General features: G+C 42.9%; 1 protein-coding gene across 1 annotated transcript in view; it reads right to left on the bottom strand.

Moving 5' to 3' along the window:
• The window catches only part of C1H8orf89 (chromosome 1 C8orf89 homolog), a 116,617-nt gene extending 101,053 nt beyond the window's left edge, over positions 1 to 15,564 (bottom strand). The window contains exon 1 of the mRNA XM_030215554.1: positions 15,376 to 15,564. Coding sequence (XP_030071414.1) covers positions 15,376 to 15,487 — 112 coding nt within the window. The 5' untranslated portion in view covers positions 15,488 to 15,564. The remainder of the gene's footprint in view (positions 1 to 15,375) is intronic.
• Between the last annotated feature and the right edge of the window lie 572 nt (positions 15,565 to 16,136).

Genomic DNA, 16,136 nt, shown 5'->3' on the forward strand with positions numbered 1-16,136 from the left:
AACAATGGTACTATCACAGATTGACTATTCCCCCATTCTCTATTTCTGTGGATAACACTCTCATCCTCCCTGTCTCATCAGCTCGTAATCTTTGGGGTCAACTTCGACTCCTCTCTCTCCTTCTCTGCACACATTCAGCAGACTGCTAAAACCTATAATATCATGAAAATTCGCCCTTTCCTTTCTAAGCACACTACCAGAACCCTTATCCACACTCTTACCACCTCTCGCTTAGACAATTGCAAGTTGCTTCTCACAGGTCTCCCACTTAGCCATCTCTTCTATCTGTTCAAAATTCTGCCACACAACTTATATTTCGCCAGTGTCGCTATGCTCATATTAGCCCTCTCCTCAAGTCACTTCACTGGCTCTCTATCTGTTTCCGCACACAGTTCAAACTCCTCTTATTGACCTATAAATGCATTCACTCTGCAGCTCCTCAGTACCTCTCCACTCATCTCTCCCTACACTCCTTCCTGGGAACTCCGTTCTCTGGGTAAATCTCTCTTATCTCCACCCTTCTCCTCCACCACTAACTCCAGACTCCTTTCCTTTTATCTTGCTGCACCATATGCCTGGAATAAACTTCCTGAGCCGGTCCATCAAGCTCCATCTCTGGCCGTCTTCAAATCTAGGCTAAAAGCCCACCTTTTTGATGCTGCTTTTAACTCCTAACCCTTACTCACTTGTTCAGTACCCTTATTTTATCATCCCCACCTCAGTAATTCCCTTATCCTTATTTGTCCTGTTTGTCTGTCCTAATTAGATTGTAAGCTCTGTTGAGCAGGGACTGTTTCTTCATGTTGTGTACAGTGCTGCGTACATCTAGTAGCGCTATACAAATGATAAGTAGTAGTAGTAGTAATGTAGTATATGTGGGGAGTAAGGAATCAGTAATCAAAATGTTACAAACAGCTCAAAATGCAGCAGCCCACTTGATTGTCAGGGTATGTATCAAAGTACAAAAGGGTAACCCTGTTATTCCTTACATTGCACTGGCTCCCAATCAAGGCACAATGAATGTTTAAAACCTGTAGCCTTATTTTTAAAATTTTGTTTGGAATGGCACCAGATTATTTGATGGACTTAATCTATCAAGGAGGAATCCAGATCCAAAACAAGAGACTATTTGCATTACCATCTCCCTAGCTGCAAAACATGGTATATAAGTCAGTTCACGCAGCAAATCTAGGCTACCTGGGGTCCAAATGGTGGAACCTAATTTCCAAGGAAATAAGAGGTATCAATAATTATCTACTATTTCATAAAAACCTAAAAACATATCTTTTTTAATATTTAAAGTGTTCAAGAAATTGAGGTTATATCTTTGAGAATGAAATCTTATCATTAAATGTAAACTACATAGAATCTTTGTGAATGTAATTCTGTTTGTTAACTGTAAGCCACATTGAACTGAAATTAATTTTTGGATAATGTGGAATATAAAAACAAATAATTAAATAAAATACCACCTGCCTGTCATTTGTGTTACAGCAGACTAACACAGCTACTCATTTTAAAGTTTCTTTGAGGGTCATGAAATCTAATTTTCAATCTGACCCTCCTGTTAATTCTATAGACCATTTTTCTTTACTAATGATATCTGAAAATAGAAGTTTGGGGATGATCTTAGGCTTAAAATTAGCAATACAGCTTTAAATTAATGAATTAGTAAAAATAGTTTTCTGGCAGTTACATGTTAGATCTCAATGAACTCAAAAAGATTTGGTAACGGGGTGACAAGTACTAACAATGAGCCACCTTGATTACTGTAACGGCTTTTATATAGGCTTACAGAAAATCCATTCGCCTAAGCTTTAGTTTTGCTGCACAATATGGCTGCAGAAACATGGCTGAGGCTTAGAACCTTTGATCACGTAATTCCAGTTTTTAAAGATCTTCATTGGCTCCCTGTGCTTCAGAGGGTAGTTTTTAAGATTTTAACTTTGACCTTCAGAGTGCTTGAAGATGGCAAACCAACTTATCTCAGGGGTAATTTAAACTGCTTAGATCTACTCAAGATTTAGAATCATTAAAACCACTTATGCCAAAAATAATTTTGCTAAAACCTGGACTTGAACTTTTTCAGCTGTAACCCTCCCAGCTTTGGAATAAGTCAAGGGAGTTTTGGTTGGAAAGATTATTTATCTTTTAGGAAAAAGAAGATATTTGGCTTCTTTTTTTTCAGTTTAAAAGTTGGTCTTATACTGTCTGTTCATTTTATGTTTATTTTATGATTTCATCTTACTATATGTATGTTCCTTTGAATTCTAAGAAGCTTCATCAACTCATAAATAAAATAAATGATGATCTAGAGAATGGAGGGAAGAGTGAAGTGTGCAATTCACAGATGTGTTAACTTTATATAGTTTGTTATCACATTAATTGTGTAAATCTATAGGAAGATTGGGAACTTAGTAACATGGAGGGGCATAATCGAACGGGGACGGCCATCTTTCATTTCGATAATACAGTCGAATGGTCATCCCTGGTTTTCAGCAATAATGGAAACCGAGGACACCCATCTCAAAAACGACCAAATCCAAGGCATTTGGTCATGGGAGGAGCCAGCATTCGTAGTGCACTGGTCCCCCTGACATGCCAGGACACCAACCGGGCACCCTAGGGGGCACTGCAGTGGACTTCAGAAACTGCTCCCAGCTACATAGCTCCCTTACCTTGGATGCTGAGCCCCCCAAACCTCCCCAAAACCCACTCCCCACTACTGTACACCACTACCATAGCCCTTAGGGATGAAGAGGGCACCCACGTGTGAGTACAGTGGGTTTGTGGTGGGTGGGCTCACATTTACCAGCACAAGTGTAACAGGTGGGTGGGGGGGATGGGCCTGGGTCCGCCTGCCTGAAGTGCACTGCACCCACTAAAAACTGTTCCAGGGATGCATACTGCTGTGATGGAGCTGGGTATGACATTTGAGGCTAGCATAGAGGCTGGCAAAAAACGTTTTTAAAATTTTGTTTTTTGGGTGGGAGGGGGTTGGTGACCACTGGGGGAGCAAGGGGAGGTCATCCGGTCAGTTTAAGCACCTTTTCGAGACTTGGTTCTGAAAAAAAAGGGACCAAGTAAAGTCAGCCAAATGCTCGTGAGGGACGCCCTTTTTTTTTCCATTATCGGCCGAGCACGCCCATCTCTTAACCACACCCCCGTCCCGCCTTCGATACACTGCCGACACGTCCCCGTGAATTTTGGTCGTCCCAGCGACGGAAAGAAGTTGAGGACGCCCAAAATCGGCTTTCAATTATGCCGATTTGGGCGACCCTGAGAGAAGGACACCCATCTCCCGATTTGTGTCGGAAGATGGGTGTCCTTCTTTTTCGAAAATAAGCGTGATAGTAACATAGTAGATGATGGCAGAAAAAGACCTGCACGGTCCATCCAGTCTGCCCAACAAGATAAACACATATGTGCTACTTTTTGTGTATACCTTACCTTGATTTGTATCTGCCATTTTCAGGGCACAGACCGTAGAAGTCTGCCCAGCACTAGCCCCGCCTCCCAACCACCAGCCCAGCCTCCCAATCTCTGCTAAGCTTATGAGGATCCATTCCTTCTGAACAGGATTCCTTTATGTTTATCCCACGCATGTTTGAATTCCGTTACCGTTTTCATCTCCACCATCTCCCGCGGGAGGGCATTCCAAGTATCCACCACTCTCTCTGTGAAAAAATACTTCCTGACATTTTTCTTGAGTCTGCCCCCCTCAATCTCATTTCATGTCCTCTAGTTCTACCTCCTTCCCATCTCCGGAAAAGGTTCATTTGCGGATTAATACCTTTCAAATATTTGAACGTCTGTATCATATCACCCCTGTTTCTCCTTTCCTCCATTGTATACATGTTCAGGTCAGCAAGTCTCTCCTCATACGTCTTGTAATGCAAATTCAATTCTTTTTACATCCTTAGCAAGATACGGCCTCCAAAACTGAACACAATACTTCAGGTGGGGCCTCACCAACAACTTATACAGGGGCATTCTCAGATACTATCACCCCAAGATCCCTCTCCCCGTCCGTACATATCAGACTCTCACCGCCTAACACATACATCTCCCGTGGATTTCTACTCCCTAAGTGCATCACTTTGCATTTCTTCGCATTGCATTTTAATTGCCAAACCTTAGACCATTCTTCTAGCTTCTGCAGATCCTTTTTCATGTTTTCCACTCCCTCTGGGGTGTCCACTCTGTTACAAATCTTAGTATCATCCACAAAAAGGCAAACTTTACCTTCTAACCCTTCGGCAATGTCACTCACAAATATATTGAACAGAATCGGCCCCAACACTGATCCCTGAGGCACTCCACTACTCACCTTTCCCTCATCTGAGCAAATTCCACTAACCACCACCCTCTGGCGTCTGTCTGTCAACCAGTTCCTAATCCAGTTCACCACGTCGGGTCCTATCTTCAGCCTGTCCAGTTTATTCAAGAGCCTCCTGTGGGGAACCGTGCCAAAAACTTTGCAGAAATCTAAGTAGATTACGTCTATAGCACGTCCCTGATTGAATTCTCCAGTCACCCAGTCAAATAATTCAATGAGATTCGTTGGGCACGATTTACCTTTGGTAAAACCATGTTGTCTCGGATCTTGCAACTTATTGGCTTCCAGGAAATTCACTATCCTTTCCTTCAGCATCGCTTCCATTACTTTTCCAGTAACCGAAGTGAGGCTTACTGGCCTGTAGTTTCCAGCTTCTTCTCTATCACCACTTTTGTGAAGAGGGACTATGTCCGCCGTTCTCCAATCCCACGGAACCTATCCCATCTCCAAGGTTATTAAACAAATCTTTAAGAGGACCCGCCAGAACCTCCCTGAGCTCCCTCAATATCCTGGGGTGGATCCCATCCGGTCTCACGGCTTTGTCCACCTTTAGATTTTCAAGTTGTTCACACACATTCTCTTCAGTGAACGCTGCTCTATCCACTCCATTCTCGTTCATGCTTTTGCCAGTCAATTGCTTAAGACCTGTGGAGTGTGTTTGCTGTAACCTTTCTCTAGAGCTGTATTGAAATGCACCAGAAATGCCCCAAACCACAGAAATAATGTCAGAATTAAGTCTTAATCTGTTTGCGTCCCACTCCTCAGGCAGAAACTGAGACCTCGAGGAATGCTCTCACCAGCAGATGCTTAGTCCACACCTATGCTTTACAACCAGGTGGGGGAGGGTGGGCTCCACACTCTAAGGAAACAGACAAAAGATCTAATACAACTTTAAAGCAGTTTTTCCAAATGGAATTTAATACTAAGTGCAATGTATTGCACATAGGTGCCCTTTTACTAATGTGGGCCTACCGTGTGGTAAAATAGCATTACCGCAGGAGATGCTGAGATGTCCTGCGGTAGTCTGGCCATCAGCGCACGCTACTTTCATATTAAAAAATTGTTTTTTGGTTTTTTTTTGCAGCAGAAGGCATATCTGGGGGTGGAGAGTAGGCATGCCTACGCTAATCAGGTAGCGCGGGCAGGGGTGGCCCTACCATTAGGCCATCTGAGGCGGGGGCCTCAGGCAACACTCATCAGAAGCAGCATCTCGAGGAGTTGCTTCACAGTGTTTTATTTATTTTATTTAATACATTTATACCCCACAATTTCCCACTAGTTTTACCTCATCACGGTGACGTTTAAAACCCAGCAGTGATTCCCATACGCTGTCCTGCTGCTGCCGGCACCTGCCTCTTTCCTTTACTGCAGCCGCCTCTCTGAAATAACTTCCTGTTTCATCAGAGGCTCAGGCAGCTGCAGTAAAGGGAAGAGGCAGGAGCTGGCGTTGGCATATGGGAATCGATGCCAGGTTTGGAATATCACCGTGGTGAGGTAAAATGCCTGGGGGGTGGCATCTTGGGCCGCATCTCAGCCCGGGGGGGAGGGGAGTTAGCTCCATCTCAGGTAGCATCTTGCCTTGGGCCGGCCCTGAGTGCAGGCAAATTACCGCATAGTACCCAATTAGCACTCCTGACAGGGAGTGGTGAAGGAACCCTTATCGCCTCCTAAATAGGTGGTGGTAAGCACTTTCAGCAGTAATGGCCACTCACTAATAGGGAAATTAGTGTGTGGCCATTACAAAAAAAAAAAACGACCATTTTACTGCCACACTAAAAGTGGCAGCAACTCACGGGAAACCCACACGCTGGGAGCAGCAAAAGGGAAACCCAAGCGCTGACAGCAGTGTCGGTCACTTTTTAGTGTGGCTTAGTAAAAGGACCCCATAGTGAGTAAAAATGCAAACTGCCATTACACACTGCAGACTCCGCTACGAAGAAAAGAGCCTTGGACATTCGTGCACCACACATTTTAGTCATCGGAACTGTGTAGCAGTGGCCAAAAAAAAACCAACTGTATCTTAGGGTTATTTAGAAAGTCATCAACAATAAATCTGAGTATCATGGAGTGGAGAAGTAGTCCAATGGTTAGAGCAGCAGAAAGAGCACCAGTGAAGTCCAGCGCCACGCCATGTAATCTTATGCAAGTCACTTCAACCTTCCATTGCCTGGGGTACATACATAGATTGTAAACACTTCAGAGACAGAAAAATATCTACTGTATGTAAATATAACTCACCTGGCCTTACAACTGAAAATGTGTGAATTAATTCAAAATCCCTTCTCTTCTCTCCTATCCTTCTGTATAGAGCTCTGGGTGTGACCATACCAAAAGTATTGTTTGCATTTCTGTCAGCTCATCTTAAAAAGAATGTGGCAGAGCTTGAGAAGGTACAAAGAAGAGTAACCAGAATGGTAACAGGATTGAAGCACATTTCATATGAAGCAAGACTGAAAAAAAGGGCTTTTTAGTTTGGAAAAGAGAACACTGAGGGGGGTGGGGGGGGGGGGGGGGGAAGGGAGATGATAGAGGTCTACAACAGGGCTTTCCAAACCTGTCCTGAGAATCCCATAGACAGTCAGGTTTTCAAGATATCCACAGTCCATATGAACAAGATAATAATGGAGACAGTGCATGCAGATCTATTTGTAACTTTGAACTCCTAATGCAGATAATCATTCATTTCAAATTGTTAATTTAGGTAATAAATAGAAATAAAACAAAACATAGAAAAGAAAATAAGATGATACCTTTTTTATTGGATTAACTTAATACATTTTTATTAGTTTTCAAATGTAACCCTTCTTCTTCAGATCAGAAATAAGCAAATGTGGACAAATATCAGAATAGTGAAACACTAAAGAATTCCAATGACAGTCTCGCAGAAAGAGGGTGGGCTGGGTTAGGTGAGAAATAGCGCTCTAAAATTAGCACCAGAACAGTGCGAGGCAATAATGCCCCTATGATCCGAGCTAACAGCATGCAAATTTAGGCAATTAGCTCTAATCATATGGGTACTACTGCGGGAGGATTGTGCCTGGGATGTCAAAAAAAAAAAAGCCCAGACCTGTCAAACACCAAATGTGATCTGGGGGGTCTGGTGGACTTCCAGCCTGCCCAACCACCGCTTTAGACAGAGGCCCATGTGGTCTAGTTCCCCCCCTCCACCCGAACCCCTACAAGAAACCTGACCTCCAACCACCCACCCCTCCAGTCCCCACCTGGTGGTCTAGCACCTCCCATGTACCTGGTGATCTAGAGGCCCTGAACTCCCCCCCATACCTTTACACTCCCTCCTCCTCCCAGTTCCACCTCCAAAATGGCGACACCCTGCCCAGTGCATCCTGGACAGGGCGCAGCCATTTTGGAGGCGGCGCTGAGAGTAGGAGGGAGTGCTACCTCCTTCTCTGTCGTGTAAAGGTGCGGGGGGGTTTGGGCTCTAGACCACCAGTTGGGGAGGTGCTAGATTACTAGGTGGGTGCTGCAGGTTCAGGGGTCGGGGTTCCTTCGAGGGAATCAGGTCTCTTGCAGAGGAGGGCTGCAGCTCTTCTGTTGAGTGGGATGGAGGGACCTGCTAGCATGCAGATGCATGCTGGACAGGGCTCCCTATTCCTCTGTAAACCTGCTCTGAGCTGGCGTAGGATTTACAGCAGTAGCAGCAGACTAGTTTGGTGCGCTGCCCACTGAGCACTGGGGAGGAATACCAATGTCCCTGTTTAGTATGCATTTGCATGTATTAGCATTCAGAGCCGGTTCCAATTCTGTGACGTAGGCAAATTAGCACCCGAGTTTGCTTTTGATCATCTGGGTCAGGGAGAGGTGGGTGAGAGACAGGGAGAAATGGATGGCTGATAAGAGGGTGTCAAAACAGTAGAATGTTATGGTTTAAAAGGGGATAGAAAACAGATCTTTGCTAAATCCTGTCTGATGGGTATCAAAATATTTCATCATTTTGACTTCCAAGGTCTTACATTCCTGGATTGCCTTAAAGTTTCTTTTAGTATTCTCACCATAAAATCATTGATGCAGTGTTCTGGTTTTGTAAAGTGCTGTCCCACAGAGATGCAGGAGAAACACCCACAGGGGGGTGAGAAAACAGTGCATCCTATGACTGTAGTAGAATCAAGCAAGGAGTAAGGCAGAGATGGCACTTCCAAGAACCATTAAGAAGACATCCTAGCAGAATGTTAGGTATTATTAGGAAAGGAATGGAGAACAAAAGTGAGGACGTTATAATGCCTTTGTATCAGTCCATGGTGCGACCTCACCTCGAATATTGTGTTCAGTTTTGGTCAGCGCATCTCAAAAGAGATATAGTGGAATTAGAAAAGGTACAGAGAAGGGCGATGAAAATGATAAAGGGGATGGGACGATTTCCCTATGAGAAAAGGCTGAAGCGTCTGGGGCTCTTCAGCTTGGAGAAAAGACAGCTGAGGGGAGATATGATAGAGGTCTATAAAATGAGTGGAGTGGAAAGGGTAGATTTGAATTGTTTGTTTACTCGTTTTCAAAAGGTCTTGATGGCTTCCTAAAGGAAACGTCCATAGACCATTATTAAATTGCCTTGGAGAAAATCCACTGGTATTTCTGGGATAAGTAACATAAAATGTATTGAACTTTTTCAGGATCTTGCCAGGTATTTGTGACCTGGACTGGTCACTGTTGGAAACAGGATGCTGGGCTTGATGGACTTTTAGTCTGTCCCAGTGTTGCAATACTTATATGGCTGGCACTGTCATGTTCCATATGACATCTATGTAGATTAAACCTCGTCTTTAGTATCTGGTTTGTTTCTCCAATATAGCACCCTTCTTTACACTTTTTACACTGAATGATGTATACCATATTTGAAGATGAGCATATGAAGGATCCCATTATGCTGAAAGTTTTTCCCATGTGAATAACTGTGGGATCTTGTGAAATGTGTTGGCACAGTATGCAGCTAGATGAATTGTAGGGATGTGTGCCACTCTTCTTTTCTGAGTGTCTGTTGGGAGCTTGTTTTTCACTAATTTGTGTTTTAAATTGGGTGGATGTTGGAAGGCCAGCATTGAGGGGCTGGGAATATCTTCTTTCAGTAGTTCATCCTCCTGGAATAGTGGCTGTAAATCTTTTATGATTCTTACCAATGTTTCTACCTCTGGATTGTAGTGGCAAACTATTTATGAGTATTTAACATTTACAATCAAGCAATACATTTGTACAGAAAAGTTAACTTCCAAAAATAAACAAGCAAAAAAAATGGGGAAAAATATATATTAGAAGTCATAACTCAAGTTCACATTTTAAATCCAAGACTATGAATAATGGAAAAGCTAAATTTAAAAGAAAAAACAATTTTAAGGCAAAAGACCCGACCAAGTAACAGGAATCCCAAAATGACACTAAAAAGAGCCAATCACAAAGGTATAAAGATGTTAACCAATTCCCTGTGATACATTTAGTCGCCAAAAAAGTTGCGCGATAAAAAGGTTTTAAAAAAAAAAAAAAGACATATTTGATCAATTCATACCCGACTACACATTTGCAAGGATAACCTATGAAAAAGGTAGCCCCTATCTGAAGGGCTCCAGGTTTCAGCAATAAAAACTGCTGATGCCATTTCTGAGTGTCTCTAGAGATGTCAAGGAAAATCTGAATTCTGAGTTCCAAAAAAGTATTTTCGTTGTTCTTGAAATACATTTGCAATAGCCAGTTCTTATCAGTGGTCAAAACCACAGTAGCCACTAAGATTGACACGACGGCTGATTCCGTATCAGAAGATTCTAATACCACAGACACAGCCAATAGCGGATCCTTCACCAACCCCAAAATTTTCCTTAACATATCTCTTAAGCATATCTCGAGGAGTAACTACAAAAACCTTAGGAAAGTTCAGGAAACGTAAATTATTACTCCTAATGGAGTTTTCAAATGACTCAACTTTCCCCCTCAAGTTAGATAAATCTTTTGCTATATTTGTTTGAAGGGACTTAATTGTCTCCAATTTCTTTTCCAGTTTATGCACTTTTTCACACAGTATTTTTAACCCAGAGTCAGTTTCCCATAACTTCCTTTCCAAAACAGCCAGTCCCCAGGGTCCAATTTTTGAACCTGGGGGTACAAAGCTTTAGTCAGGTCCACAATTAATTACCAAAGACTGTCCTGAGTCATTTCAGGAGGCTTGACAAAGGAAGGAATTGGCAGTACAGGTACCTGAGGGTCCATCGAAGAAGATTCTATCTCTGTTCTCACAGCAACCTCCCCAGAGAAAGAAACCACAGCCATCTCAGCTCCTGCTGGTAAACCCAAGGCCTCAGAGGTTTCCACTCCACCAGACAACACAACAAAGATCTTGGTTTTCTATCCTATTGTAAACCATATAATTATATTGCTTTGTCACCCTCTTATCAACCATCCATCTCTCCCTGTTTCTCACCTAACCCACTCCACCCTCTTCCTATGAGACTGTCATTGGAATGCTTTTGTGTTTCACTTATATAGTCTGATATTTGTCAACATTTGTTTATTGCTGATCTGAAGAAGAAGGGTTACCTTTGAAAGCTATCAAAAATGTATTAAGGTAGTACAATAAAAAAAAAGGTATCTTAGTTTCTTTTCTATGTTTTTTTAAATTTCTATGTATTACCTTTAAAAGTAGACTAACACAGCTACTACATCATTTTACTCTTAATTTAGGTATGAATTACCAACCTAATATTACAAGAAAATACGAGTTGATAAATCTCAATTAAACAGAAATATGCTCTAAATTCTAAAATGAGAACATAGCTTTTTATAAATCTGTTTGTGACTTAAAATTTTGAGCACTACAGTACAAGCATATAGTATTGAAAATGCACTTATCACAAGCACAGTGTAAGTTCTCTGAGCACAAGGTACACCCAGTAAAATGGTGCTCTACTGCTGGAGAGTTGAAAGCGGAAACAGATCATCCCGTCTCCAAAATTCTACTCTCTGTGATGAGCTTTTATGACATCAGCAGAATTAATTCTGCTTACAGCCAACAGTTCAACCATATGATGACATAAATCCATTTTTTCTCTCATATAATCTATTCGCTCAGCGAACTTCTTCTACCAAAGCTCCAAGCAGTGGAATGCGCTCCCGAAATCACTAAGGTCCTTAACACTCTACACCAACTTCCAGAAACACCTCAAAACCTACCTATTCAAAAAGTTCCTACTCACAGAAAACAAATGGAAAGGGGGGAGGGAAGGGAATGGGACTTGATATACTGCTTTTTTTGTGTTTTTTGCAACTACATTCAAAGTGGTTTACATAGTATATACAGGTACGTATTTGTACCTGGGGCAATGGAGGGTTAAGTGACTTTCCCAGAGTCACAAGGAACTGCAGTGGGAATCAAACTCAGCTCCCCAGGATCAGAGTCCACTGCACTAACCACTAGGCTACTCCTCCATGAACAAGCTGGCCTTCCCCCTCCCTCAATCTACCATCTACCCTCTCTCTCCCTAACCAGGACCTCCCTTTAGATCCTCTACTTCCCTATAAAGTCTCTCCTCAACTCTCATTTCACTAAAATCTTCCTAAAATTCAATTCCCCCTCTCATTATCGTCATCTATGCTATTAAAATGTAATTCTCAACATACTAACTAAATTTTGTAAACCGCATCAAACCAAACATGTTTGGAAAATGTCAGATATAAATACTGCTATTATATATACATACAGTGCAATCCGCTTAACTGAAAGGGTCTGGGACCAAAGAAATACATGCAGTTAACCGGAGCGTGCACTTAACCATTGTGACCCAAAGAAGCTTGACATCTGATAAACATATGTACAGTACTGTTTATTATACGTACAGTATACAGTCTCCGTTAACTGACGTTAAGCTTACTTGAAGTAATCAGTCATAGTCTTCTGTACACTCTTGTGTCTGTGAGTTCCATAGACTACATCTGCCATATGGTAAAAACTGTCACAGCACTGACATCCAGTGGCCTTCAGATAGGCCGCACGGTGTTGAGACTCTCCAGTGCTCTTGCAAAAGTGACAGGAGGTTGTTGAATTTCGTCAGCATGTGCCTCGCTGCTCATTTCATCATCTGTTTCATCATCAGCCGTTGCCTTTGTATAGGCACATATCGGGACATCAGTGCTGTCGTCAGCTATTTGTAGATTGTAATCAACAGCTACGTAGTGATGAAACTCTTCAGTAACACAGGCTGGGATGTCAATAGCCTGTTCCATCTGACGCGTTTGCAACAGCTGCATCTGTTTTGTCCCTCTCCACATCCTTAACAAAGCTTGCCCGCTTGTAGCAGTTCACAATGGTTGCCTGTGTAACATGATTCCAGGCTTCTTTCTGCATATGTAGGGAATCTAACAGTGATAGATTACGAGCCAGTTCAACAGCATGTTTATCCTTGCCAGTCTGGTCATCCATAATGCTCATCAGACGACGTAGCACAAGAGCTTGATAATGTTGTTTGAAATTGGCTATTATGCCTTGTCCATAGGTTGGATCAGAGAGGTAGTGTTTGATGGCAGAAAGACCACCTTGACGTTAGACAGCCTGACATAATCACTGTGTGCAGCACAATTATCACAAAGCAACAAAATCTGACGCTTTTGTGACTGCATTCTAGTGTCTAACTTCTTTAGCCACTGCTTCCAAATTTCCCCAGTCATCCATGAATTTGCATTAGCCTCATATGACACAAGAAGTCGCTTAACATTCTTGAAGCAACAGGGCTGTTTGCCCTTTCCAATGACGAGTGGTTCCAACTTCTCACTCCCATCCATACTGCAGCAAAGGAGGATTGTCAGTCGGTCCTTCGACATTTTATCTCCTGTAGTTACGGCTTGTTTGAATGCAAGTGTTCCATCAGGAATCGCTCTCCAGTAGAGACCGTTTTCGTCAGCATTGAAAATGTCACAAGGTGCAAACTCGTTCAAGATGGTAGGAATAACTGAAACAACCCAATTTTCAGCACCAAAGTCATCAGCATCTTGTTTTTCACCATGCTGTTTCTTGAATTTTATGTTGTTCCTCTCCTTCCATCTTTCCAACCATCCAACAGAGGCTTTGAATTCAGTTAGTCCAAGACTTTCGGCTAGCTGATTAGCTTTCTCCATGAGCAGTGGACCACTGACAGGAAACTTTCTGCTCCTGACTTGAGAAAACCACCGAAGAAGAGCATCTTCTACCTCCTCAGCTTTTCCCACCCGTTTTCGTTTCCGGTGTGGATTTGAATTGTTTTGCCAGTCTTCCAGAAGCTGGTCTTTCTGCTTCAAGATACGTGAAATTTGACTGGGATTGACACCATATTCTTTAGCAATAGATGCTTGACTTTGTTTGTTTTCTAATTTTTTAAGAACTTCTATTCGTTCAGCCAGTGTTAAAGTCTTACAGTTGCACGAACCCAGTGTACACTCTAACAACATTCTTTTGCTTATTCTGCCTGTGGCAGTTAAAGGGGCGGTAAATTTGAAATCTCGTTGGTTGTCATGTGCCAGTCGGCTTCCATATTCCGTGCGTGCGCTTATGCGGTGTCTTTCCTGCAGAGAAGCAGTCTTAAACCATGCATATAAGCGAATCTTGCACTTATCAATGGTGCGCTAAACCGAAGAGTGTCCCCATAGAAATTGATGGCGCCAAAAACGGGACCGAAGTACGGCATGCAGTTAAACAGAGCATGTGCTTATCCGACGTGCACTTAAATCACTAAAAACCAACCTGTTCAAAAAGGCATACCCTATTGACCCAACCTAAATACCTAAACCCTGCAACACAACGAAATCAAAGCTTGTTACACACTCTGCATAACTCTTCCTCTCTACGATTCCTAATGTGTCTACAACACATGCACCTTAATCAACCACAACAACTCTTTGTATCTGTCTCTCTACCGGAGATGGCAAACGCCTCTACGGTACTATGTAAGCCACATTGAGCCTGCAAATAGGTGGGGAAATGTGGGATACAAATGTAACAAATAAATTATATATATATCATTTGGAATTAAGGAATTATTACATTAAGTATAAATCAGAATACTGTTTGGGTTGTGCCTAGGAAATCATTAACTAATTTAAAGTCCAAATGCTATAGCCTGCAAGTCAAAGTACACAGCTTCCAACCAATCTACTCTACTCTGCTCAGCAAAATCTCTCATACATTAGTGTTTACCAAAATTAATACTACCATAAACAACCTCATCTTGCAACCTCCTGCTAGTGCTCTTTGTCTACAAACCTACCCCTCCCCCCCTCCCCCACACACACATACACAATTTCATACATGAAAAAAGGAAATCCAATAATAACCTCTATTAAAGATAGGCTAATTACATCTCAATACAGGTAGGACTCAACCCAGATATCTTACACAGTTTCTTAATTTCTGGATTGTGATAAAATGAACTTAAGTAAAATAGCTCTTACCACATTACCTAAGTTAATCAGGCCAAGTTCAGGTACCAGTGCTCAGTGCCAAATTTAAGATTTCAGTACCCTGGAAAGCAGGAGTGGTGGGAATGTTAGGCGAAAGGGCAATGGTAGTACCTCTTTGACATGGCATTGGTGGATGGCCCAAAAGTTAAATGGGAGAAGGCTCCATTTTGGTCTTAGTAATTAACACAAACACCTTGGGCAACTGACTATACTGTCAAATGACTAAATCTGGGTCTACCAGTTATTGGTAAAGTGGCTGCTCAAGCACCCCCAATACTAAACAAACTCCTTCACTGTCACCAAAAGGAAAAAGTTAGCTCCTATGTCCAGGTGATCTGTGCTATATCCACAGCCCATTTGGCTTCATACTGGGCTCTATTTCCACTCTCGTGTCCAAGGAAGTAGTTGGAATGCCAGTAAAGTCAACACAACAAACTTCTCCCTGGACACACTGAAGGAGTGCGATCAATAAGAGCGGGTGGAGTACTTAACCACTGAATTCAGAAAGTTCGCACTGATGATGACCCCTGTAATTTAAGAAGAATACTGGGGCCGGGAGTGACATGTTTGACAAAGCACAAATAAGGCTCGGTTGAGTGGCAGCTCACACTTACTTTGGTTAAAGCACCAAGAACTGTTTAGCCTCCTCACGTCGGAACCGCCGGGCGTGCACAGTCCGGGGAGCGCCCTCAGAGCCGTCACGCCGCCCGCCCCGGAGCTCGCCATAGCTTGTTAGTACCGACAGCAGCCATGGGGCGACTCCCGTCCCTGCCGCCACCGCCGCCACATTGGTCACTGCGACTGTCCTCCGGCTCCCATGCCAGCCCGCCGCAGACCAAGTGGCGCGCACGCGCGCTACCCACCAGCCCAGCTGTTGCTAGGCAGTGGCGAGGCAGGGGGCGGGGCGGGGCGGGGCGGGAGGAGCAGCAGCAGGTGGGTTTGACACCGCCGCTAGCAAGTACGTCTGTTTCCCTTGGTGTCACGGTTTTACTGCCGGTCTAGATTTTCCCGTTATTGTATTTTCTCCTATAGGTGCCAGCGCTGTGGTACTGCAGCGCTCCCAATCTTGAGCAAACTCCTTTACTGTGACCAAGTCGTATTCAGATGTGTTCAGTTTAGCACCTTCTTCAATCGTTTTGAAAAGTTGGCTTCTATATATTCGCCTCCTATACTTTTCCATTGTCTAAAACGAAAGGTGTGCAACATTTATTGTGCCTTGCTCTGGACCTCCTTCCATGAGTGCACTCGGGGGAGTGAGTGAGTGCGTGGACTAGGGATGACTTGAGTTATTCTTTTTATATATATACACACACACACATATATATATATATAATTTATTATTATTATTTATTGCAACATTTTCCCACCTATTTGC

This window comes from Microcaecilia unicolor, chromosome 1 (genome assembly GCF_901765095.1).
Source record: "Microcaecilia unicolor chromosome 1, aMicUni1.1, whole genome shotgun sequence".
In the NCBI taxonomy this organism is placed as follows: Eukaryota; Metazoa; Chordata; class Amphibia; order Gymnophiona; family Siphonopidae; genus Microcaecilia; species Microcaecilia unicolor.